This window comes from Camelina sativa, chromosome 20 (genome assembly GCF_030686135.1).
Source record: "Camelina sativa cultivar CO46 ecotype springtype chromosome 20, ASM3068613v1".
Classification (NCBI taxonomy): domain Eukaryota; kingdom Viridiplantae; phylum Streptophyta; class Magnoliopsida; order Brassicales; family Brassicaceae; genus Camelina; species Camelina sativa.
Window position 1 is genome coordinate 6,266,460 of NC_141899.1, and position 26,905 is coordinate 6,293,364.

At 35.1% G+C, this 26,905-nt stretch overlaps 7 protein-coding genes across 7 annotated transcripts; 5 read left to right on the top strand and 2 right to left on the bottom strand.

Moving 5' to 3' along the window:
• Positions 1–168: 168 nt before the first annotated feature.
• On the bottom strand, positions 169–3,090 carry LOC104769732 (protein NRT1/ PTR FAMILY 5.8). Its single transcript, XM_010494013.3, has 3 exons — positions 2,510–3,090; positions 1,153–1,670; positions 169–1,062 (listed from the first exon to the last, which is right to left on the bottom strand). Exons 1-3 carry the CDS (start codon positions 2,780–2,782, stop codon positions 201–203), a joined length of 1,653 nt encoding a protein of 550 aa, XP_010492315.1. The 5' UTR covers positions 2,783–3,090; the 3' UTR covers positions 169–200.
• A 5,996-nt stretch (positions 3,091–9,086) lies between these two features.
• On the bottom strand, positions 9,087–14,344 carry LOC104769734 (alpha-mannosidase 2-like). The gene is made up of 4 exons (XM_087504965.1): positions 13,343–14,344; positions 12,797–12,946; positions 12,635–12,667; positions 9,087–12,169 (listed from the first exon to the last, which is right to left on the bottom strand). Exons 1-4 carry the CDS (start codon positions 13,934–13,936, stop codon positions 9,407–9,409), a joined length of 3,540 nt encoding a protein of 1,179 aa, XP_087361091.1. The 5' UTR covers positions 13,937–14,344; the 3' UTR covers positions 9,087–9,406.
• Positions 14,345–15,741: 1,397 nt separating this feature from the next.
• On the top strand, positions 15,742–18,592 carry LOC104769736 (E2F transcription factor-like E2FD). The gene is made up of 11 exons (XM_010494015.3): positions 15,742–16,030; positions 16,126–16,193; positions 16,378–16,430; positions 16,521–16,598; positions 16,682–16,738; positions 16,841–16,919; positions 17,137–17,204; positions 17,296–17,368; positions 17,467–17,528; positions 17,632–18,112; positions 18,254–18,592. The coding sequence occupies exons 1-11, from the start codon at positions 15,960–15,962 to the stop codon at positions 18,322–18,324; spliced, it is 1,161 nt and encodes a 386-aa protein (XP_010492317.1). The 5' UTR covers positions 15,742–15,959; the 3' UTR covers positions 18,325–18,592.
• A 745-nt stretch (positions 18,593–19,337) lies between these two features.
• Positions 19,338–21,127, top strand: LOC104769737 (uncharacterized). Its single transcript, XM_010494016.3, has 5 exons — positions 19,338–19,924; positions 20,003–20,255; positions 20,471–20,569; positions 20,654–20,856; positions 20,944–21,127. The coding sequence occupies exons 1-5, from the start codon at positions 19,470–19,472 to the stop codon at positions 21,017–21,019; spliced, it is 1,086 nt and encodes a 361-aa protein (XP_010492318.1). The 5' UTR covers positions 19,338–19,469; the 3' UTR covers positions 21,020–21,127.
• Positions 21,128–21,796: 669 nt separating this feature from the next.
• Positions 21,797–23,014, top strand: LOC104769738 (caffeoylshikimate esterase-like). Its single transcript, XM_010494017.3, has one exon. The coding sequence runs from the start codon at positions 21,935–21,937 to the stop codon at positions 22,919–22,921; it is 987 nt and encodes a 328-aa protein (XP_010492319.1). The 5' UTR covers positions 21,797–21,934; the 3' UTR covers positions 22,922–23,014.
• Positions 23,015–23,131: 117 nt separating this feature from the next.
• LOC104769739 (uncharacterized) lies at positions 23,132–25,539 on the top strand. The gene is made up of 4 exons (XM_010494019.2): positions 23,132–24,789; positions 24,872–24,998; positions 25,076–25,177; positions 25,279–25,539. The coding sequence occupies exons 1-4, from the start codon at positions 23,132–23,134 to the stop codon at positions 25,330–25,332; spliced, it is 1,941 nt and encodes a 646-aa protein (XP_010492321.2). The 3' UTR covers positions 25,333–25,539.
• On the top strand, positions 25,441–26,071 carry LOC104769740 (uncharacterized). Its single transcript, XM_010494020.2, has one exon. It carries the CDS (start codon positions 25,700–25,702, stop codon positions 26,000–26,002), a length of 303 nt encoding a protein of 100 aa, XP_010492322.1. The 5' UTR covers positions 25,441–25,699; the 3' UTR covers positions 26,003–26,071.
• The last annotated feature ends 834 nt before the right edge of the window (positions 26,072–26,905 follow it).

The following is a 26,905-nucleotide window of genomic DNA, read 5'->3' on the forward strand; positions in this document are numbered from 1 at the left end:
TATTAATTAAATAGCCTTTTTATACGTTTGGGTTTAGTAGTTGAATAAAACAATTGTCTTTTCAAAGCAAAACAGAGTATTAAAACAGAGCAAACAACACTATTGTACACCTAAACACTGATTTTTCTTTTATTTTGTTATGGTGTAATTTATTTGATCGTAAACTAGTTTTGAAAAAGAGCTGTTTCTTTAGTTTATTATTAACAGTGCTCATCACATTGATCATCATCACTTCTACTCTTAAAATGCTTGCAAATAATAATATACATCAAGAAGCTAATAGCACTAGTGAAAGCCAAAAGCCAATAATAGTTATCAAGTCGAGCTTCCGACATATCATCTGCAAACCAGTTGTGTTTTCCGCCACTTGAGCTCGTGTAACTCTCGATAACCGAAATCAACGCAGCACTCACAAAACTCCCCACGCCGAAAACGCTCGTGTACAAAGCAAATCCCATTGTCCTCATGCTAACGGGAACCTCGCTGTAGAAGAACTCTTGCATTCCAACAACTGTGAAAATGTCCGAGATCCCCAATAGAATGTATTGAGGTAGTAGCCACAATATGCTCATGGGATCCGGATCCGGCGAAGTCTTCATCATTTTGCTTATCCTAAGTCTTTTTCTTTCGACTAACGCGGCGATAACAATGGCAATGATGGATAGGAACATACCAATCCCCATTCTTTCCATAACAGAAATGCCCTTTTCGTTCTTCGTTAGTTTCTTGGCGATCGGTATCAAGACTTTGTCGTATAAGGGCATAAGAAGGATTATGGATAAAGTGATTGTGCTTTGTAGTGTTGCGGGTGGGATTTTGAAGTTTGGTCCTATGTTTCTCTTCATAGTCATACCTTGCTTTGTGAAAAAGGTGGCGGGTTGTTGGAATATGACCGCAAACATTAGAAGCATCGTCCATATAGGTAAAAGCCGAAGCAATAGCTTGGCGGTTCCAAGCCCTGAGAAACCGCTTTTGCAGCTTTTCTCATCATGTGAGCTCTTGGTAGTAGTAGTGTTAGCTTCAGTGTTGCTACAGTTACATAAAGGCTTCTGATCTTGCAGCCTATATATAGAACAAAGAGCAATCATCTAACAAAAGTCGTATTGTGCACATCATTGAATGTAAAAAAAAAATATATATGAGATGACTTACTCGAGCTCCATGGCATTCAAATCGTGGTTGTTTACAAGAGTGATTTTATTTTTGCCCCACACTTTTTCTCTGACAATGTGTACTATCCTTTGAAACGGTTTAGCTTTGAGGTCTTGACCTGCTGGATCAGCATAGACATAAATCCCGCAGCCACACAAGAACAAGAAGATCAACAACAACATGGAACCGGTTGGGATTGCAAAACCGAGAACCCAACCAAACGTGTCTTGGATGTAAGCCATGACGGTGACTCCTAGAAGACTACCGGCGCAGACACCAAAGTACCACCATTGGAAAAACTGAGTCTTGCGGTTCGATTTGACTTCTTTGTCCTCTGAGGATGGCTCGTGGTCAAGGTCATGGTCGAGCTGGTCAGCACCAAAGGCTTGAAGAGATGGATTTAAGACGCCAAGGCCAAGAGCGACGAGGCTAAGTGAAGTGTAGAGGAAGTAGAGAGAAATGGTTTTACTTGTGGAACGTGACCTAGCATATGCCGTAAATGTCAGTCCTACTAGGCCCTGTTTTTAATACCCAACAAAAAGGCAATAATTAGTAACTTGCGTAAGTAACAAAAACATGATAATACTAAATACAATCAAAATAACAAAAATCGGTTACAGATTACAGTAATGAGTTTCTCCCCCTTTATTTAATAAATATGCAAATAGTGTAAGATTTACTAATGGGGAATCAATGATTAAATTATTAGTGAGGAATGATTCGAGTTCCATTATTGTAGTTGCTTATACACTAGGCTTAGCTATTTCTGATAAGATCCCCAATATCATATTATGGAACCAAACTTTACCAACCATATATGTGCTCAATTCCATTAACGTCTCATACTCTAAAAGGGAAGTTTAGAAAACAGTCGGCGAGAAAGCTGGTTTTAATTTTTTATTAAGTAAATCCATCGAAATGTTCACATGCTTAGTACCGAACCACCATAATAAACGTTTTGATTAATGTCCTAAAGGTTCCATTTTTCAAGCAAATAAACCTCATAAAAGTGCACAAAGAAGAGGCCGTCACATGATCAATGAGCACATTATAAACAAACAAATTCGAGAAAAATAACTTTCAACTCTAATTCTAGGACATGAGAGTCAGAACGACTCGTTGAAAACTTGGGTTGATTTGCTTCGAATTGCTCTAAGTTTTTTTTTTTTATCAAAAAGGAAATTCTTAAAAACAAGGGTAAACTATTTTTTTTAACCGCGAAATATAAGGGAATGGAGTAAATAAGAGGAGAAGGTGTTAGAGACAAGGAAATGGATAATTTGATTAGGAGATCATATATGAACATGTTTAATGTTGGTTTCTAGTAAAACGTTGGCATACAGAGATTATTAATTACCACAAAGTAGAGAGAAGAAGAAGCGAGGATGGTGAAGAATCTGTCCCAACAAGAATCTGCGAAAGGGGCAGAGAAGAGAGGCAACATGAAAGTGAAGCCACTCCAAGTGTTGACAGTCGTGGCTGCTCTTGAATTGCTCATCTTCACCACATCAGTTAGATATGTCACTAAGTTTGATGCAACTCCTTTGAATGCATACCTCTCTATCCCAGCAATCACTATGAGAAGGGCACAAGATTTGCTAAGTCCTTTCCTTTTCTCTCCTCCAGCCATCAAAGAGAGTATATAATAAGCTTGTGTTTGTGTGTTGTGTGTGTGCGTGTCAAGGGAGAGAAAGAGAGAGAAAGGAGGAGAAGTAAGGTTATGCTTTGTGTGAGGAACTATATTTATAAAGCTTTTAATGTACACATATTTGGGTGGGTAGTGGGTACTGCACACGCCTCTCTACGTATACAAATGTATACATTTTTAGTATTTGATCTAAAATAGAATTATATTACTTGAAGACAAAAAAATGTTACTTATTATACTTAAGTTCCTAGATAACAAACTACATTTTCTTTTTTCTTTTTTTCCACAACAACAAATCAAACGACCTTTTTAAGAGTATATATATTTTTTCTTAGAATTCGTTCTATTTACGTTTCTTCTATATAAATCTTGTTTGTTAAATCTATACTATTAATTGGGAAGCACACTTAGGCTTAAAAAAAACAATAAAATCATGTATGACATGAAATACCCCTACGAAATAAAAAAGGAAAGAACAAAGAAAAAACAATTGAGGACAAAGAGGTAATCTAATAGAAACAAAAGACGCGGATCCTTCATCGTGCAGTATTATCTTATTCGGATCCTATTTAAGCTGCAATTGTTGCCAAACAAACTCTTCTAGAGAGATACCTGTGAGCAATTTCGATCATAAATAATTAGGGAGATAAATAAGGTAATTTATCATAATAAATACACTATCACGGAGAATTAGGACCTAACCATATCAACACATTCCTTATCGAATCAAAGAAAAATCTTAAACAGTTCTTGCGTTCAATCCATTGGGATATTAGAAGCATATTCCTTATAATCATCCTACTTGCTCTTCAGACATTCCGCAAATCTTAGATCTTCAAGATATTATTAGCTTGATCAACGAGATTATCTCTACTCTCACATTAAACCCTATCAACTCCCTAAACTCTATAAATACGGCTCATCACCACAGCTGATAACACCAACACCAAGAAACACAATATTAAAAGCTTAATTACCAAAAAACAGGACACGAATAGCTCAAGTTCCACTCCTCAGAGATATTACCAACTTTACTGTTAGGAATGATGGAAATTACCTAACACCAGCAAACATACACTTATCTTCTGCAAAACAGACACCATATGAAAAGGGTAAGTATCACTGGCATTACATGGTAATCTCTATTGTATAACTAAATATAATATGTTAAAAACATTATAGGATGCAAGGATGTTAATAGAAGCAGCCTCTCAAGAAGGGATTTTGGTTTTATTACACCTCCAGGAACTGAGCGATTCTTTGATGTTTTGTTCATGAGCTTATTCAAATACTTTTTCATAACTTATGTCTACAAGAGATTATTAAAATAAAACCTCACTTAACTTACTTTTTTTGGGTCTTTTTAGGTTCAAAAACCAAATCTGAGATTACTTCAATGTTCCATAACAACACTCTCTACTTCCGCTAAAGCCACCTCCTTCTGCAAATCAAGCCTCTAAACGTTAGCTTTAACTTTGAGATGATAAAATATGTTTTCATTTATATGTTAAAAACATATGTATCACCAATTAATTTATCTACTCTTTTTTCAAAGGGAAACAATGTTAGAATTCAGCTTCATGTATTAGCAAACATAAACATCGAGCTATGTTTTATAAGACAAAAAGAACTTGCATTTTGCTCACGAATTTTACAAGGTACGCTTTTAACATTTGGGAGACTCCACTTTAATGTGACAAACTTTGGAACACAACTACAATGATAGTTTAACTGACAATGAAGCAATGTAACAAACGTACTACTTTAGTTGCACTGGCGATGAAAATTCAAATTATGAACAAAAAAGTTTAGATGACGAAAGAGTTAAAACGGTGAAAAAAAAATTCATTTCCTCTCTATACTTGAGTCTTGAGGCAATTTTGAAATAGAGTTTTGGAAATTCAGCTGCAAAATCAAAATTACCTCACCCCAAGTAATCAAGACAAAGCAAAAACTTCATTTAAACTTCGTTGCACCTTCTTCAAATTGGATCTGGCTAAAAAAATAAGCAAAGTGATAAGAATCATATATCTCTTACATCTTAATCAAAACATTCACACAATGACAAATCATAGATTGAGAAATTCGATCTCACCAAAGTTATAGAAGGTAGCGACAAAGCAAGCCCAAGTGTCTCTGGAAGTCAAACTATCCCTCACGTTCTCAGATGTAAACACGCTCCCATGGCGGTAATCGTACTCGGAAAGATTCCATGGTAAGCATGAACCCGGTTTCTTCACGGGTCACAGGAGAATAGGAAGAAGATGAAGGGGGAGAGAATCAGGAAGAGATATGCATGTCGTGAATCAAGTCAATGAGATTCAGAAGAAATACAAAAGAAGGAAGGAGAAAAGAGCCTAAAGAAGAGATAAATGTCTCTGTATTTTTAATAATAAGAAAAATTGTTTATAATAATCTTCATCCTATAATTTATAATTTGGAAATTTATAATAAATGATGTGATAATAATTGACAAATTTGCCAAACAGTTTTCTGAAAAGGATCAATGTTTTATTTTTAAACTTATCTATGATCTTTTAACAAAATCAATAAAATTAATCATAGATAAACAATATATTTTTCTTGGTTCCAAATTGTTTTTATGGATCAGCTTATAAATTAATAAATTAATAACTATAAGTTAACATATTATAATTAAAACAAATTAATACTTACAATCTTATATGTAACATGTTTTTTGGATCAAATTTTATAGCCTAACAATGTTCAAAAAATAGTTAAAGGCATTAAAATTAAAATGTGTTCCAATATAGATGAATCATACATAAAATAACAAGAATAAAGAATTCAATTAATTTTGAAATATTTTTATATCATATGATATATGAATATACTATAATTTATCTTTGTGTTTTGCAAAAACACGGGACTTTGGTAATTTTTGCTTCCATCTCATCATGTTTCCAACCGGGAATAAAAGTTTGTCCTATATCGAAAATTTCTATATCAAGAATCTCTCATATTGGGATTGTGTTTTTTTTTTAACTATATTTGATTCTCAAAACCTAACTAATTTGATTAAGCGTCAACTTGGAAAATGGTGAATATCTACTTTATGATGATATCCAAACGGAAATACGAGCTTTCCGTCTGAATCTCTTATCTATTTTTTTTTTTTTTGATAAACCCTATCGTCTGAATCTCTTATCTATTCCCTTAAAATATTTTAATATGATTAGGAAAAAATAAATGGGATGACTTAAATTATCAAGTTGGGTGAAACGGGTTTTATATGGGTCAGAAAAATATTAAATCTGTTGTGAGACACACCTTGATAGATGTGTTTGTGCAGCTTGATAATTTAGGTCATTCCATTCGAGAAGTTTAATTTTTCGATGATTTTTAATGATTTTTATCTGATTTAATAGTATACCGATTTAATAAAAATCTAACAATTACTAATTTGGTTCAAATTTGATCTGTAGCATCATGTGGATTAAAATTTCAAAGTGAAATCATAAGTATTTCAAATATTCTCAAACTTACTAAAACCAAACCAATTTAAATTTGAATTATATTGATAAATATAACCCCGCACGTATGTGCGGGTCCGAACCTAGTGGATATTAATCCCTCAACTACTTTATATCTAGACTTTATTTTTGATGAGATATATTCAATATTAAAAACGACATTTTAAAAGATACCATGCATGTAGAAACTAATAACAGATACTTTGTTTCTCTCTTTTTAGGAATTTGTCTTGTACTCCTTTACTTGAAAAGAGATTGGGACAAGCATATTGCAAAAAAAGGAGTTTGTATAGTTACGTGAAAATAATAGAATACTATTGGCAAAATATATAGGCATTTTGATTTTCCATCTAATGTATTCCTCGATCTTCTTTTAGAAAATACTATACTTAGAATTGTTTAAATATTGGAAAATAAAATCACATTATTTGTTATATATGTGTTACGTTAAGAATCCAATATCTATGCATGGGAGATTAAAAAGTTCACGTTAGGAATTTGTTTTTTCAACATTATGAAATTATCTTTCCTCCAAGAGTGTTCATGTCATCCAAAAAAAATCACAATAAAATCATTAAACAAAAAATGTAAAACAAATAACTAACAAGCTGTGTGTTTCTTCAGGAAGTAATAACAGATTGTTTTTGAAAGGCTATTTTTTCTTATATAAACACAATTTTAGAGTGGATAGTTTTCAAAGTGACAAAAAAATGGCATTTAAATCTAAATATTTTGAGGAAAGTGGCATATTCAAATAATTGAAGTGAGAAATGGCAAAATCTGTAATCATCCTGTTTCTTTGAGGATTTTAGAAATTCATATTTCTATGAGTCTTTTTCATTCAAAACAGAATGGAAGTTATCTTACACTAAGTGTAATACAAGTAAGAAAGAAAAAAAAAAACTAAAACTAAAACAAAAGGGAAGATATATAGGTACATATATATTAAAGTTCACTTTAGATTTTGGCTTTGGAGAAAGGTGCAGTGAGTGCCTGAGTGGCAATATATCGACTTGCACCAACTTAAAATTGTCAGCTTACGTGCGTAACACTTCCTTCTTTTTTTTTTTTTCCTTTTTTTCCTTTGTCTTTGTTAATTGTTTTAAATAATTTTTTCATATAAAAAGTTTACATTATTAATAGTTAGCAGAATTGTCACTCTAGAAAACGTTCTTTGATCTGTAACATCAAATCTTGATGATCGCTCATGATTATTTATAAAAATTATATATTTCTTGAAAGCTTAAGGAAAAAGAAGTTTGGTGATCACTCGTGTTCTATAGACTTAATGAGTTTGTGTGTGTGGTGCAGGTGTGTTGTGTCTTGGTTACTTTGATGATACTACGTAATTTTGTAGCACCAAAGTTATAGAGAAGTTAAAACCAAACAAAACTTATATCGAGTTGTCGTTTAACTATGGTTTTTTTTGTGGTTATGAATTAATCTTCTTTTCATAACAAAAAAAAAAAAAACACTAGAATGAAACCATTACGTGGTCTCGCATTGGTCAACTATCTCACTGATTAGATATTTCTTTGTTTAACAAAAGCAATCATCTTTTAAACAACAATAACACTGATTTACTTTAAAATATGGTACTTGTGTCTAGTCCAAACGCAATGTATAAAAATATGCCTTAATTCTCATATAATTTAACCTTAAGTGTTTTTTTTTGTCCTACTAATGATGATACTAAATATTATCCTATTGCAAGAAGAAGTTAGGAATTAGTCAAATTAACTATTGTAACGATTCCATTTGATCCATTAATATTCTTTCTTATTGCTATTTTTTGCTTTTTTAAAATCTGTGGCCATGAACATTTCACGCCTAAGTTTTGCAAATAATAATATCTTATCAACGATTTTACAGACTAATCAAGATTAGTAACAGGTGACGGCACGCCGATGACACAAGCTTCGGTCCGTATATACGTAAAAAGAAAGATGTGAAATGGATGTTGGAAATACAAAGGGAAAAACAAACAATCATAATCGTTTTTTCTAACTATTAGAAACGACAAAAGTATTTAGAGATGACTCTTTTTATTTATTTTTGAGTTAAAAATATAAATTATATAACAAAATGAATATATATAGTTTTCTATTCCCTTTAAGTTAAAATGGAAAGTTTTAAAATAATATAATATTTTATTATTTTTACATAAAATATATTATTTGATGCAATCTAACTGATGAAAAAAAACTACATTGTACAAATAGTCATCGAACACAAAATTAACATAAATTAGTATATATAAACTTGTAAAATAATAAAACAAATGACAAAATCTAAAACATCTAATAAAAAAAAGGAACAAAGGAGATCTAATAAATAGTTTTTTTTTTTGTTCGTTGTCTGCTACATTATCATAATAGATAGATACTTTAAAGAAATAGTTTTAAATTGAAAATGGAAGATTTATTATTGGTTTTAAAAATTGAGTGGTAGAGCACATGATTTTCTTCTTTGCTATAATTCACATACGACCATGAGTTTCGTCACCATAACGATTAGTTATAACCTTTTTCTTCTTTTTGTTTCCTTTTATATAAAGAAAGATATTTTTTGTGTGAATATAATAAACTCGTAGCTTACGTAAATCAAGTGTATATGCGATAAGCTTTTTCATGCCCAAAATCCAATCCAATTATATTAAAAAAATTAGTTCAAAAAGTTCTTAAGCTTTTTTCTTTCGTCTTTGTTGTTAAGAACGTAGTTAAGCTTCAAAAGTAAATTTGAAGTCAAGAGATAAATAAGGAATACAAGAAGAGACAGCTGAGAGTTTTCAATGAGCAAAAAATGGAACAATCCAACTGTGTATAATACTATGGTTTATACATATACACACATAACATATTAATCCCAGTCAAAATCGTAAAAACTAATTAATAATATCGCTTGTCTCAAAACAAAAACAAAAAAAAGAGCTAAGTAGTTTTACATGAACACACAGAAGCTCCTGCGTCTACTCTCTTTTGACAGTTAACGTTCCCGGCAAAGCTTTTTTGAACAAGAAGCCGATTTCTGAGCTTTCAGCCTCTTAGTCAAACGATCTTGTGAGGCCATACCAGCCAATAGTCCACGATCAGCTGTAAGGTGTGTGTGTTTTTCACTTGTGAGGTCGTAGCTCAAGCTTGTAAGCTCGTATTTCCATGGGAGAGATCGAGACACGTCCTTCCCTTGGCGATGAACCATCTCGGGATGGCTCTTGATCGTCGTACCCTAGTATCTCCATGTCTTCTTGCAAGAGATTCAATGAAGTTGGTTTTACCTTTGTAGCCGCAAGATCTTTGAACATGTCGGAGAAGTTAACCGGTTCATTAGCCACGCTTGTGCAGTTTGCTCTTCTTCCTTTATGGCAATAAGCTGAGTCCCAAGCTCGTCTGTTGAGGATAAGAGCGAACCTTGGCTTGTCTTCTTCAGATTGCTGAGAGTATTTGGATGGACGCGGAACTTTGAAATTCACTATGTGGAGGTCACACGGTAATGGTTTGGCTAAAGGAGCAAAGGAACCGTATTGCGGACCACGCACAGATATGTCTTGCGGTTTCTTGGCGATGAATGTGTTTATGGGATAGTTCAAGTGAGCACCAACGAGGTGAGAGAGCAGAGAAGGGTTCCTAGGGTTAGGGTTGGAAGTATGGTCTGACTGAGAAATGTTGGATTCAGCAAGAAGGTGAAAAACCACGGTCATTGCGCGGTTATCCATCACGCCTTGTCCGAGACCACGTCCGTCATCACGAACCAACCGTCTGTCCAGCATAATCTCCAACCAACCCTCTTTGAGGCTTGCAACACCGAGAGATTGGCGAGAGTGCACAGAGAATCTCTGACCGTTTGATCCTTGGATAAATGCAAGAGATGGCATCGGATAATAGTTTCCTTGAAGAGGGATCTTATCATAAGTTTCTCTCCTGCTCATTTGGAAACCATTGAGATCTGAATAGAAGACCTTCTTGTTGTCTACATCAGTCTTGTACCGGACAATCAATTCCTGGTCATTAAAATCCTTACCTAGAAGCTCAACATGATATTCTATCTCAACCACTAGATCCTGAAGCGTATTACCTCCAGTGTAAAGACGAGTCTTGTGCGAGAGGGGTGATTTCTCATATCTGGTTTTAGGGTAAGAGAAGACTTCTTGAACCAGCAGACCCTCAGAGGTGACTATATGTCCACCAGGTTGAACAATTGGTTCAGCTTCACCATTTGGTTTGAACAAGTAAGCTCCACTTTCTGGACTCGAGTACATACCTATCTCTTCTCCCACAACAGTCTCTGATCCGTTTCTATGGACTATCTTCCGCAGTAATCCATTCTTCACATCGAACACAAGAGTCTGATGTTCATTTCGGATCTCAGTAACGTCGCTGTCCAGTTTGGAACAGGAATATGGAGCAGGACAAGGAAATGGGTCAAACTCATAAGCGTATTTAAGTTTAGACTGTGTAGCTTTCTCACATTCAACATTCCCATTAGCAATGTAATATGTTCTCAGACCAAGAGCTGGGATGGAAGCTTTCCAGTAAAGGCGATGTCTGCCTGTGAATAGTTTGGTATTGTCATGTTGCACTTCAGGAGCAATTTGGCTAGGGACACAAGTCCAGTTTGAGTCCAGAACAGAGATTTCAGCACGGTTAACAACGACAGTCACTACCTCCTCTCTCGTCTGTTCCGATGGATTGAAGAGTATAACAGTGTGTGAGTTTCCTTCCCGCGCAGCAATTGGCTTGTGAACCGGCCGAGCATCATACTTCGATCTCACTTGCTCTGCCTCGAAGAATGATGGAGACTGATCAGATTTGTCTTTCTCGTGACGGATCCCAAGAAGAACTTCTATTGCCTTAGACATAAAGATCTGAAGGTCTTGCAATGAAGTATGCATCCGTGTGCCATAATCTTGTACCACGTAATCCTTAGCAGTTCCAGTTACCCCATCATGGTGCTGGAAAAGAGCTAGATTTCGTCTTGCAGCAGTTAGCTTATACGAAAAGCTAGTTGGGAATTTCTCACACTGAATTCGATGGCAATAACCTAACAGAAATGACATCATGATCTCAGCTCCACGAAGTGTATGCTCGAGCACACGATCAACAGCTTTGAAGAAAGGCCTTGAAACATAATAACCACTCCAATAGTCTTGTTGCCTATCTGCATATGTAAAGAAGTCACCTGACAGAGAAGGGAAACCAACAACCTGACCAGAGCCAACCTCACCAGGAAGAGAGTAATTTACTCTATCAGCTTCTTCTCGGACTGTTCTGAAATAATCCTCTAAAGTACCAAACTTTGCCTCTGCATTTAGACTAGGATTAGAGTTGATGTGATCAAACAACAGCTGGTAGTTACGAAACTGAGCTTCGGCTTCATCAATACTAATGTACCTAAAATCATCTCCAAGAGGTATAAGAAGTGTATTTGTTCGATAGAGAGAGGATTTTTTCCTGTATTGATCCAGAAGCTTTAATGCCCTCTCCTGCACATTTTCTTGTGTGGTCTCCACTGGGTGCTTTCCCCATGGACAAAGTTCATACTTAAATCCCCGCATCCGAGCAAAATCAAACTGACAGCAAACTGCAGGCTCTGGTCCACAAGTGTGTGGGATATCGTATGAATAAAAAGGCATCATGTGAACAAAAATATCAGTTGTTTCCATAGCATCCCAACTTTGACGCCAAATATATTCCAGATTCTTATGCAGTGCAAGGTCTTTCTTAAGCTCGTAATGAGTTCTCTGAATCAGCATGTTCTCAAAACCCATACGGCGGAGGAGATAAGCCATGGTTGATGAATAGCCAAAGGGATCTATGGCCCAAGAATTCTTAGGAATAACCCCAATTGTGTCATTCAGCCACATATTACCCTCTGCGATCTGCAGAAGAAGTGGTAAAAAAAAGTCAGATACAAGAGCACAGGCAGTATAAGAAGAAAACATGGTTTACACTTAGAAAACCTGGATAACTACTGCAATATGTTTTACCCAAAAAAGGAACACAATGCAACAAGCATTATCTCTAGCCAATTGATATTCTAATATCACCCGTTCTTATATAGGCATAGCCAAAAAAAGAGGGTCTTCAGCTCAAAGGAGGTATCAGGTAAAGAATTATAACCTTAACCATAACTGACATAATAAATACACACTAAATGGCTAGCGGAAGCAGAAACATCAAATGAAAAATGAGGTAATCATCTATATTTCAGTTATCATCATTGTTTCAGTAAGCGTTATATATCAGTAAGCGTTATATATCAGTAAGCGTTATATATCTAAAAACAAACATGAGCAGACAAATTAACTGCATAAAACTGGAAAGTCACAAGTTGCTGTACATACCTGTTCAATTATGGCAAAATAATGAGAATTAGCCTGCAGGAAACATCAAGAAGAAACTTATTACATACGTCTCAATCAAAACAATCAGGCATAGGAATGGCATAGAACTAAACAATCCTTTCTTCTTTTTTTTAAAAAAAACCAAACAAGTCAGAAACATACCTCATCATTCATTACCCAGCCACCTCCAACGATCTCTAACTGCCCATTCTTGACCAAGTTAGTCAAAGCTTCCTGTTTATTTGGTGAAGCATCTCTCCACCATCTCTCCAGATATGACATCTCTTCCCATATAAACTTTCTTCTCGAATCCTATTACAACAGATTCAAAACAAACCCCCCACACACAAATCAGATTCTAGCTAAATGGGAAACACTTCACACCCTACTATTACATAAACTATGAACATCTGGCTGTAATACTTAAACTTATCCTTTCAATTACAAAACCCACAACTAAAAAAACTAGCTTTAGCTCGTTTTCAAAGCGAACGAGCTTAAAAATTCAACCTTTAACTCCAAAACTACAAACTTTCCAAAAAAACTCTGTTTTAACACGAAAAAAAAAAAAAAAAACAGAATCCAGCAGAGAAGTTGGTTAAGAGTTAAATGACGTCATGAGAAATTTTAGGCACTAAAAGATCGTTCACGGGATAATCATGGGAGAGAAGAATGAATAAAATTAAAAACTTTGGTGACATTATTTACCTTAGATAAAGTCTCAACAATGGTGTCAAGGATATGCCTAGACTGTCTCTGATAATACTCTTCCACAGTTAATTTCCAACCAGGATCGTTATGAGAGTGAGGCACAACAAAGATTTTAAGCTTCTCTTTATCCCACTCATCGCCTTTATACGTAACTCTCCAACCTTGTTTCCACGGACCACCATCTACATCAAGAAACTCAATCCTATCGTACAGATCTTTAGTAGTGATATCAACTACGGCGCCTCCTCCTGAATTGGAATCGTTTAAAGGCCGTCGATATATATTCTTCCGTGGCTTCACGATCCGATTGGATCTGGAGGTTAAGAAACGTGAGGAGAACGGTCCAGGTACGCCGAAGTGGAAAAGAGTTAGGAAGAAGAAGAGGAGTGAGATGACGAGTGCGATGACGAAGAAGTTTGCGAATAAGAAATTCATTACGACTGTTCGTTTTCGTGGCTTTCGATTGATCGCTAGTTTTGACTTTGATAAGGCTGTTGGGAGGAGTGAGTGACCCCATCCGCTGTTGCTTCCGCCGCCGACTCCGGTGGTGGAGCTACGGCGGGTGTTGCCGATGTAGGAGGAGAACGGCATGATCCTTCTTCTCCTCTCCTCGTCGGGATTTCCAAAGGCTTTTCCTTTTCTGTTTTTTTTTTTCCTATCTAAACGAATGAAACTACGTCGTTTTCAAGTCGTCGGTCTTTTTTTTTCCCTGTTTGGTTGGGTCTGAGATCAATGTATATAAAGTGAGATGGTCGGTCTGTTTAGATTCGATGGACTTCTTCTGGAATCTGGATTGTGTTTGGTCTTTTGTAAATTCGAGTTATTAATCGTGGTTTTATTGTCTTTTCAACATGAGGTAAATTTCCTTTTCATATCGTTTGGTAAAAATTTGATCAGAAAATTATAACATTGTTACGTTTTTGATTTTGACGTATGTAATACAACAATTTATTTATACCATGTTATTGGATAAAATAAAGATTTGGTGATTCCACTCGCTCTAAACATCATTGGATCAAATTATCGGCCCAAAAACATCAACTGTGAAACAAACAAAAAGGTTTAGGAGGATGAATGGGTCCAAATTCTAGATTTTCTTCTCAGTTAACCTTATATTGAAACAATTTAGTCTCACCATATAACATGAAAATTTGTGTCACCATGTAAGGTCATGCAAGAAAGCCCTTGTTGCTCATGCCGAAACTTTGCAATTAGGATGTCGAAGGAAGACAGAAAATATACAAAGTTTGCATGACTAGAAAATTAATATAGAAGCAATGTATCCAATTTTATTTTTCAAACAGAAAATATACAAAATTTGCTCAATATAATCTTTACCCATTTTATCGAAGGATGGGACTGAGAGCCAAAAATCCAACATGGATTTTAGGAATACCATGGTATTCTTAGTCTAGATCTAAAATTTGAGCATTCCTCTATTATTTAATAGATAAACAGTAAAATATGTACTCTCATAAATGAAGTAACATTTAATATTTAGCTATAAATGTATTACTATTTCTAATAACACATTTTTTTTTAAACATTTTTATATCTATTAATTAGTAATAGTAATTCATCAAAATTTTAAATTCTCATTAAATGAATCTTTAAGTATACAATTTTCTATCATTAATTGATAAAAATTTACAGAAAATCAATATTTGTGATAAAAATGCTAAAAGTTTTTTTTATGATATAGATAGAGTATATTTTTACTCAACCACATGTTATTTCTTTTGTAAACAATTCTCCTCTCAATTGGTTCATCTGAACTAATCTAGTTTATTTGTAAAAAATGAAAAAAAGAGGGAGTATATTTTATAGAAACATCCTACTTACACATTGATATCAAATTTAAGTATTTACTTGATGTAGATGACCATTGAATTTTAATATGTTTACCGATGAAATTGAGAATGATATAGAAATATGAAATTCTTTTTTGCTATTTATGTATATATATATTTCGTATTTATATGAGATAGATATGCAACTAATATTGTACAATCTTAAATGGAACTAACGATAAGTATGTTTTTAAAAAAACATGAAAAGAAATACTAAAAACGAATGAATGAAAGAATTATCAACCACAAAGAAGAAACTTCGACATACCTACAATATATATGACAAAAAGCCACACAAAACGAAACTTTTTGCCATTATTAAAAATTATGATCGCATGATTTTAATCATTTAAAAAAAAATCTAATTAGGTATATACATACACGAAATTTACAAATGAAAAATATAAATGTAACATTTGTTGTATATATCGCATGCGAAATTACCTAATTTTAAAAAGGTCAAAAAGAAATTAAAAAAAAGCTTTAAAATTAGTCAATGACATTGAATACTTGTATTTGCAAAGAAGAAAAAAAAAAGAAGAAAACATTGAACCGGTAAAAGTATTTCCTAATTTGAAAAGAACCCGCCTATAACAAAAGAAAAATAAGGGTTTTTCTAAGGTCACAACAAAGCTCAGATCCAAACACCAACTCTCTTTATCTCTCTCTCTCTCTCTCGCTTTCGCTTATTTATACTTTTGTGAGTGTCTTCTCATCCAGAAAATATATATGTTTGTTGTCTTTGTCTTGTCTCCCTCAGGAATATGGAAGCTCTCGGTTTCGGTCACCAGCCTTACAGCCGCAAGGAGAAGTCTCTCGGACTTCTTGTCTCCAAGTAATAATCTCATCTCATCTCTCTCGCTCGCTATATCTCTTGCGATTCTGATCAGATTGTTATATGTTTGTTTTTTCCCGTTTATTATTTTTCAGTTTTTTGAAACTGTACAACCGCGACGGTGTTGATTTGATTGGTCTCGATGAAGCCGCCGGGAGATTAGGTGATTTTTTTTATTTATTTATTTATTTCGTCTTCGATTGGGTTTTTGATGATACTATTATGCGTTATTCAATTGAAGAAAAGTTTAAAAATAAAATAAAATAAAAATCCCAGGGTTTGATTTCAATAGATTGATGTGTAATTGTTTTTGTTGTTGTTGTTGTTGATATATCTGGGAATTGTAGGAGTTGAACGTCGCCGTATCTATGATGTGGTCAACATATTGGAGAGTATTGGGGTAACAAACATTTGATGTTTTTTTTTATTCATTTGTTGTCTGATTGAGATTTTGATTTGAGCTGATTAGGGTTTTTGTGGTGCTACGCAGCTTGTTGCGAGAAGAGGAAAGAATCAGTACTCGTGGAGAGGTTTTGGAGAAGTTCCTCGTGCTCTCGCTGAACTCAAAGTACTTAAACGAATCAATCTCTTTGTAGGTTCATGATTGTTTTGTTTTGTTGACAAGGGTTTTTTGAGTTTTTGTCTCTACAGGAAGAAGGAATGAAAGAGAAGTTTGGGATTGTCCCTTTTGTGACCAAGTCGGAGATGGTAACTCCACATTTCTTTTTTTGTTACTTTGTTGTGCTTATGATTCTGCCAAACATCATCAATGACTTATGGATTATTATTATTATTATTATATGTGAATAGGTTTTGTATGAGGAAGAAAGACAAGAGTCTTTCAAGTTAACTCCTGAGGATCAAGATAACTCACCATTACTCAAACTTGGTATTCTTCTTATGTTTGAGCTTCATTGATTAGTCCATTCACTTAAGCATTACCCTATGCATTTTTCTATTTAGTCCATTCATTTACTTTCGATCTTGATTTCGATATGATTGAAGACATATATGTCCTTGCTAGTTATTGAAACTTTTCCAGGGTTAGGATTCGTGTTTTGAAGCTAAACTAGCCTAACCTTGTTTTTGTTTGCTATTTTTTGTAGACAGCAAGAAGGAGAGATCTCTCTGGCAACTTTCTCAGAGCTTTGTGAAGCTGTTTCTATGCTCTGATGTAAGTGAATTAAGTTTTATTGATATCTCTCTCTAAACAAATGGTTAATTACCAATTAGTTGACACCTCTCTTGTTGCTGCTTGATGTCAGGATGATCTGATCACACTCGATGGGGCTACCAAAGCATTGCTGAATGATCCACAGGATCCAACGACTATGAGAAGTAATCCTAAATTCCTTCCCTTGACCTTGTTTGATCTTTGATTATTATTACATACAGAAGCGATAACCAAACCCCATTTTTTTGTAAACTATATGCAGCTAAAGTTAGGCGCCTTTACGACATTGCAAATGTGTTTTCCTCAATGAACCTAATCGAAAAGGTACCAAATACTACAAGAGCTTGTTTCCATGCAGATTTAATATGCTCAATCTTGAATATTCTTGTTTTAAATTTATTTTCGTATGTTCATACTGTACATGCAGACTCATATTCCAGAGACTAAGAAGGCGGCATATAGGTGGTTGGGATCCATAGACATATCTGAAAACAAATCCCTTACTGCTTCTGCAAGCTCATGTGATCGTATTGAGCCTAAGAAGGTGGCATATAGGTGGTTGGGATCCATAGACATATCTAAAAACAAACTCCTTACTGCTTCTACAAGCTCATGTGATCGTATTGAGCCTAAAAAGCGGGCATTTGGGACCGAGATCACCAACTTTAGCGCAAAGAGAAACAAAGCAAATTGTTCCAAAGACCGCAAGCATAACGGGAAACAAAACACAAGCAGAGCAATCAAGCAAGAACCAGTTGATGAGAAACCTGACGTGAAGAACTTTGCCTTTGGATCATCCACTCCCGCTGGCGCTTCTGGTATGAACAATATGGGAAACAACCTTAGGCCAAGACTTGGAGTTATCGAGGCCCTTTCTTCTATGTACCAGCCGCAATACTGCAATCCTGGTAAAATAACTACTACTCTCTTCTTTACTTATGTCACACAATTTTGCTTTCTATGGAAATTCCTGAGTTATATATGTTTTCCTTAATAACATAATCTTGTGGGGACTTCTTACAAATGAAAGTGTTTTGTTTCATGAACAGCGATATTTGGTCTTCTTGCGCATTACAAAACGACATTTGAGTCATGCAAAGAAGAGTTTGGTCGGAAATGACTTAATCAGGTAGATTAACTTGATTCCCTGATCAAAAGCCAAAATTTTAGTGCTCTTTTGCGTTATAAACTACAGATTAAAACTCGTACAGTGGTGATCATTTACTTGCAAATCAGAGCGTTATCTTTTGGTTTTTGTCGAATATTTATAAAATAACTTAAAAGGTAGCTGACCGTTTAGGTTTTCTATTCATTGCTAATATTAATTGTGTAATCCATTTGATACAATTTTGGTGCTTAAAAGCCTCAAAACAGTCAGTTTTCGTCTTTTCGATGCTATTCCAGTTCTATTATACTATCTATCTATGTTGGAAAGAAATTTTGAAAGTGCAAAAATACCAAACTATAAAAAAAAAAATTAAAGTTTGCACTTCTTTTTTCTTTTAGAGTTGAATGTAAAATTGTAATCAACCTAAAACCATTTTTACGACTATTGCCATCTGTGTTTTATTTAGAAAAAAAAACACAGATGGCATTAGTGTAAACCTGGTTTTAAGTTGAATACAACATTGAATTCAGAAAAAAAAACAAATGCAAACTTTATTCGCTTTTGTAGTTTTGGTATGGTTCGATTTTTATCATAAGACTACGAAACCATCATAATGGTTACTGCTGAATTGGCTTGTACAAAAGTTTTTCAAAAGGCTAACTCTTCTAAAAACTTGTAAAAAGCTAGCCAAACTGTCTCTAAATATAATTCCATTAGACAATTCTTCATTACCATGTATAAAAATATAATTAAACTTAAAAATAAAATCTTACTACTTTTGGATATTTTGTACTACTTGGTTTCAATGGGGATTCTAGAAACGTCTATTGCAGTAGTCCGTTTACAAGATGAGTGTGTCGGATCAAATATATTATTTTACTCTGACCAAAAAAACCACGAGAAAATACCAAAATCAAGGCTTAGTGGGCCTTCAGATCACTAAAACGAACGAAGCAAGATTTTTCTTAACAAAATAAATCATTTTTTATATAAAATTAAAATACTAATTACCAAAAAAAATATAAAAAGAAACAATTGAAAAAAAAAAAACAAAAAGATTCTTCCAATACCCAACGCATATCACGCAGCCACACAGCTCTCTGAGAAAAGAGAGAGAGAGACAAAAACAGAGAGCTCGAGAGACGCTCAACATTTTAATGGCGGCCGCATCAGCGCGTGCCTTCTTCATGCTCTCTCGTGTCACTGACTTATCAAAGAAGAAGCTAATCCTTCACCAACCACCACCGTCTTCCTCTTCCTCATCTCCTCGCCGGTGTTTACCTTATGCTCCGAATCGTGCGGTGTCGTCTTCCTCCTCCTCCGCTGTAATTAGCTGTCTTAGCGGTGGTGGAGTTTCATCAGACGATTCGTATGTATCTACTCGCCGGTCTAAGTTAGATCGAGGTTTCGCTGTGATCGCGAATTTGGTGAACCGGATCCAGCCGCTTGATACGTCTGTGATCTCCAAAGGCTTATCCGATTCAGCTAAGGATTCGATGAAACAGACGATTTCCTCTATGCTTGGACTCCTTCCTTCCGATCAATTTGCCGTTTCCGTTACCATCTCCGAGCAGCCTCTTTATCGTCTCCTTATCTCTTCCATCATCACCGGGTATATATATATTTTTGAATCTCTCTCTCTCTGTCTCTGGAACACTGTGGATTTAGGGATTTGTGGTTTTATTATTAGGTATACGTTGTGGAATGCGGAGTATCGTGTATCACTGAGGAGGAATTTTGATATACCGGTTGATCCTAGAAAGGAGGAGGATCAGTCTTTGGAAGACGATGTTAGATTTGGTTCGGAGAAGGGAGTTGGTGAGGATTTAGGGAGTTGTGTTGAGGAATTAGAGAGATTGAGTCCTCAGGTGGTTGGAGACTTGTCACCTGAAGCGTTGAGTTATATTCAGCATTTGCAGTCTGAGTTATCTACCGTGAAAGGGGTAATTGATTGTCAAAGCTGAGTGTGTATATGTAGACTCTAGTTCAGTTGCTGAGAATTTGATTGAGTTTTGGTTGTGTGTGTGTGTGTATTTGAATCGTCTTGTGCATTCTCAGTATCCTTGTCTACATTGGCCAAGTCTGGTTCTGTTTCTATGATCTTGGTTGTGATACTTTTAAGCACTGATAATAATTTGATTCCTAATGTATGTTTCAGGAGCTAAATTCACAAAAGAAGAAAGCTTTGCGGATAGAATGTGAGAAAGGAAACAAGAATGATTTGTTGGATTATTTGCGTTCCTTAGATCCTGAGATGGTAGTAAACGTTGAGATTTCTTTGATTCTTATTCTTTGTTTCAAGATACTCAGTTTGATGACAAGAATTAATCATATTTTACAGGTGACCGAGTTATCTCAACTGTCTTCACCAGAAGTGGAAGAGATCGTGAACCAACTTGTCCAAAATGTATTAGAGAAGATCTTTGAAGGTCAGACGACTTCAAATTTCATGGAAAATCCTGGCGTAAGGACGACAGAAGGTGATGATGGAACTGGTAGAAAAGTAGACACTTCCAGGGATTACCTTGCGAAGCTCCTTTTCTGGTAGGCCAAACTCCTCTTCTTAGGACGCAAATTGCAAATAATTAATACAGAGCTTGTTAGTCTCATCCACGGTCTGTTTCATTTTAGGTGCATGCTATTGGGACATCATTTAAGAGGTTTGGAGAATAGATTACATCTGAGCTGTGTTGTTGGGTTGCTGTAAAATCAGAGAATCAGAAAAAAAGGAGACAAAAAAAAGAAAAAAGAAACATCAATGTATATTCTTCTCCCCCCATTTTGATTTCTTTAATCTAAGCGTTAAGTTATTACCTATCAATGTCCCCTGCAATTTTCCACGTCTTTTTGAGTTCTTCTAATTAGGTTTAAATGTCCACATAGTTTTCGACCTCCTTGAGTTCTTTAAATTAGGTTTAGGTTCCACATAGTGTTAGCTAATCAAAGGAAATAAGGATCACTAGAAAAGTAGATAGATTCCATCATTCTTATTGGCTAGATAGAAGTCTTTAAATTGCTATTTGTGTATCATTGTTATTCTATTCATTAATCTATTTTTAATAGACCTATTTGACTGTTTTCATATGTTCTTCAAGTAGGTAGTTGAGTAATTTAGTTGAATTTCTCACGTGTACCAACCTCACCAAACCCATCATGATAGTGATTGACGAAAGTAAATGAATTTAATGCAGATAAGTTTGATATGAGTTCCGTTTAAATTTGATTTGATTTTTCGATCAAATATTGTTTTAAATATGAAAAGTCCAAAATATTAACTCGTTTTGTTGTGTATATGTGATATATCAACCCCGATTGTGCCATGCAGCCAAACAAACATGTTACCGGTTCTAGGTCGGTTTCTTGATTTCGTTTGGTTCATTTGGATAGAACATAAGTATGATAAAGACATGGTAGGTGAGTTTTGTTTGATTTATTAAAAAATTAGGTATAAAAATAACTCTTAGAACATAAAACAAAAAGAAGGAAATTCATATGAAGACGAAACCATCCGAAAAAGCAGCAGTAAGTTAGTAACTTAGTTTATCACACAAGAAGCATTGGACTCTTTTTATTTTGCTTCAAATATACAAATGTAACCTCTTAACGGTACTACTAGAAAAAGATGGGACTCCACCCAGTCTCAGAGGCTAATACCTCAAGCCCCTTTGGCTCTCTATCCGCTGCAGAATTCTACTCCCGCCATTCCGTCGCCCACTCCTCCGCCTACGTCACCAACCCTACCGGCCTTAAACTCTTCACCCAATGGTGGACTCCACTCAACCGTCCACCACTCGGCCTCATTGCTGTCGTCCACGGCTTCACTGGCGAATCCAGCTGGTTCCTTCAACTAACCTCCGTCCTATTTGCCAAATCCGGTTACCTCACTTGTGCCATCGACCACCAAGGCCACGGCTTCTCAGATGGTTTAACCGCTCACATCCCAAATATCAACCTAATCGTTGACGACTGCATTTCCCTCTTCGATGACTTCCGTAACCGTCACTCAACCTCCTCCTCTCTCCCTTCCTTCCTCTACTCCGAGTCTCTAGGCGGCGCTATCGCTCTCTACATTACCCTCCGTCAAAAACACCAATGGAACGGTCTTATACTCAGCGGTGGAATGTGTTCCATTAGCCACAAATTCAAACCTCCGTGGCCGTTACAACACCTCTTAACCCTAGCTGCTACACTCATCCCCACCTGGCGTGTCGTCCCCACTCGCGGCTCCATCGCTGGCGTCTCTTTCAAGGAGCCCTGGAAGCGGAAACTCGCCTTCGCTAACCCTAACAGAACCGTAGGTCGACCACGAGCCGCCACGGCCTACGAGCTCGTACGAGTCTGCGAGGAACTTCAAAGCAGGTTTGAAGAAGTTGAAGTCCCGTTAATGATCGTACACGGGGGAGACGACGTAGTCTGCGATCCGGCATCTGTGGAGGAGCTTTACCGGAGATGCAGTAGCAAAGACAAGACGATTAAGGTTTATCCAGGGATGTGGCATCAGCTGATTGGAGAGTCGGAAGAGAACGTCGACTTGGTTTTCAGAGATGTTTTGGATTGGATTAAGGAACGATCTGAAGTCTCCACCATTGAAACTGGTAGCAAAGCTTAAAATCTCCGGCTAAAATGTAGACGATCTTAGTTTTCATATATGTATACTTATAAAATAAAATAAATAATCAAAATTTTTATATTAGTAAACAAATCCGAGAGTTTTGTATTATAAGATCCTCAAGAATAGGTCAACTGAAATCTCCAATTCTTAGTTAACAAAAGATGTGAGAGTATGAATTTTGATAAGTTCAATCTCCATTGAAGAAAGATGAAAGATATAATGAAGGAAGTAGAAGGGAAAGTGAAGTTTTCAATGGCGGATTCGACAATGATGTTACTTGTCCAACAAGCTATGGACAAAGCTCATGAAAAGATCAAAACCAAACACGGTCTTCTCCTCCGTCTCAACGCCATTTCTATCTTCTACGAACTCGCTGTGTTACAGCTCGAGAGCTGTCTTAGTTTCGTCAGACAAGAGACGGATAAACTCGAGAGTAACCACGAGGAAGTGGTTCGCGATCTAAGAGAGATCAAAGACAGGCTTCACCACCGTCTCTTAGAGACAGAATTAGCTATTCTTGAGAAAGACAGACAGTTGTTGGAGAGTTCTGAGAACCAAGAGAGTCTAAGGAACGTGTTGGAGAGTAAAGAAACAGAGTTGGTTCATTTGCAAGATCTTGAGAGGAAGAGATTTCATAACAAGATTGGAGATTCTATTAAAGAAGATGAGTTTTCTGAGCTGAAGAGCTCTGTTGATCAGCAAGTGATGAATCTTAGACAAAAGCTTGAGACAGAGTACGATGCATTGGGAGGAGAAACAGTGGATCCTTCAGGGGTTGATATCGATGTTTTGAAAGGGACAATGGATCTTGCTTTCAACAAGATGCATCACGCTATATTCTTGTCCGAATTAGGTCCGATTGAGCAGAGTTGGAGATGGTCTATAGAGAGAGATTCAATGGCGTTACTGATAAAAGGTTTCATGAATGGTTTAGAGGAGAAGATGGAGAAGGTAATGATGGTTGTGAGAGATTATGAATCAGGTTTTAAAGAACGAGTTAGTTCGATTCGTAGAGAGGTAGAGTGTTTAGAATCTCAGATTGAACAGATCATCATCACTAGATCTTCATCTCCTAGATCATGTGTAGCAACAGTATCATCATTATCTTCAATAGATTGTGAAATTGGTGTTGAGAAAGAACCTAAAGAGGATGAAGAAGAACAAGAACAAGATTCTAGCAATTTTCCTGTTTCTAAGTTGATAAAGAGTCATGAATCAATCATTAGGAGGAAAAGTGAAGAGCTTGCTCCTCCCAAAATCGAGTCTGTTAAACGACAGAAGAGCTCTAGCTCGAAGCGAGCTATTGATGATATTGTGGCAGGTCTTGATAGCTTGATGAGTCTTAACACTAAACTGTTGGAAAATATGTTTGATGATGATGGTGGTGGTAGGTATGATCATGAGCATGAAGTGGTAGTGGATGACAATTTGGATGATGTTTGGATGAAAATGCAGAAGAATAGATCAGTGTTTTCAGAGAATGCTATAGAGGAGAAAGAAGATGCAGAGATGAGATTGTTAATATTGGAATATACGTACTTGACTTTGCTCAAAGGTTTAATAACAGATGAGGACAGAAACAGTAGAAAAGCGAAAGAAGAAGAAGAAGAAGTAGTGATCAAGAATTGGGAGAAAGATTATGAGATTCTTTGTGAAGATGAAGGATTCAAACAAGAACTCAATTGGATTGTTGTAACAGAGTTGCTAAGAGAGGTTTCAGAGACTGTGGAGAATCATGAAAAGATTGAAGCAAACAATAAAAGAATGATTGAGGTAGAAGGAAACAGAGCCTACTTGAAGATCTCTTTATTGTATGATGATTTTGATTTGAAGATTCAAGAGAAGTTAAAGATGGTAACTTTCAGGTGAGTAGAAAAAAGGTTTCTTGGAAAAACAGTTTATGATGAAGCTTAAGTAGTGATCTTATTTTTTTGTTTGATTTTCGAGGTTGCAAAACTTGGAGACAAAGATTGATTCAACGATAGATTGTATAGCAGTGTTGAGACGAAAAGAATCAGTTTATAGAACAGCTTTTGTTCTTAGGTCTGAAAATCTAAAAAAAGCAGAAACTGAGGTAAAACAGATTGTGAATTTCATTCTTAATTGTGAGTATTTATATGAATCATATGATGAAAATGCAAAAAATTGCAGGTTGATCTTCTTGGAGATCAAGTTGATTCGCTTGTGAAGCTTCTACAGAAAACACTTTGGACATTTCATCAACATCCATTGCTTCTCTGCAACAACTCTGATGTAAGCTAACCTCTCTATTTTTTAAAAGTAGATTGTTTCACAAGTAATCTCTATATAGAAAAATCTATTAATTTTGCCTTTTTGAGTTTTCTTATTTTTAGATATTGGAGATCTCGAAGATGATCAAGAAAGAGTTATCATCTGAGGATTCATGAAACCAATTCTACTACATACAGACTGTATGATACAGTCATACACCATTCTTTTTCTTTCTCTTTTTTCTTTTCATAAATTTTTTCAATATAAAATTTATGAAAGTCAACCTCAATTAATGTGATTTCCAATAAATCTCTGAAGAAATTTTAAATTTATTACTAAAATATTTCTGTATTGAGACTTATGGTAATATATCTATTTAGCTAGTCAAACTTTAGTAAAAACAAAATATATATGACTCTCCAAAATTCTCTTATCTTTCTATAAGAACGTCCCTAAAACACAATTCCCATCTCTCAAATTCTGAGTCAAACATCACAACAAGATCTAAAAAAATATCCTGTCCAATTTCAGAAAAACTCTGAAATGGAAACGAAACAGATCAGAGTAAAGATCATGTTCTTCTTATCTGTGATCATAGCATTGCTTTGTTGTCATCAATCTGAAGCTCAGGCGCCAATACCAAGTCCAAATGGATGCTACTCATCGATAATGGAAGTTCAAGGTTGTCTCGATGCCGTGAAAGCTGCCAGTAAAGGAGACTTTAAAGGTTTGGGTAAGGACTGTTGCCACGCCCTCAATGGTCTCTCTGACGAATGTTTTTTGGATCTTTTCCCTGGAATGTTTTACATTGTTGTAGTCGTTAAGGCTATATGTAATATTTATTAATGTATTATATCCAAAAAAATTAAATAAGATTGACTGGTGAAATAATAAATTAAAATTTTTATTAAAAAATACATTTTTATATATATGATTTGTTACACTTCCAAAAACAAAACAAAAACAAAAAAAAAATCTGAATATGGAGAGGTTACAAAAAAAGAGTATAAATGGACCAGATAAAGTAAACAGGTTTAACGATTAATGGGTCAACAAAAGCAGATTTACCATTCAATTTGATATTTTATTCACAGATTTTTATTTATTTTGTATTACGTATTTAAAAATAAATTTTACTTTCACGGGTTTCATATGATGAGTTTTTGCGGATTAAAAATCTTTGAACATGTTGCTAGGCGGGTTTAGAATATAGAACCAACACTAAAACTATTAGTTTATCTCATATATACTATAGATTTGTAATCATAGTTTTGAAAATTAACTTATAAATTATTTAGTATATGTACTACAAAATATTACACATACTATAACACATTCTTAATATTCCAAAAACAAAAAATTAAATACATATAAAAATATACACTAATATAGGCATATACCTCTATTTAGTTCTAGAGAACAAAACAAATCTAGAATTTTATATTTTATCTAATAACAAATTTAATGTAATTAGGTTATAAACTTTATAAAACGTAAGAAGAAAAAAAAAATTCTAAACAAAATTCTAAATTAATTAGAGAAAAAGTTAATTAATTGAAAATTTGAAAACTAAATAAATTAAAAATTATTATTTTAAAATATAATAATTTATAATTTAGTCCCGCGGTGTACCGCGGATAATATCCTAGTTAAGAAAGTCAAACCCTAAATAAATACTCACTCGATTGAAGAGCACTGTTTTGCCACTTCCGCCTAGACCAAACAACAACACAACCGTACTAGGTTTCT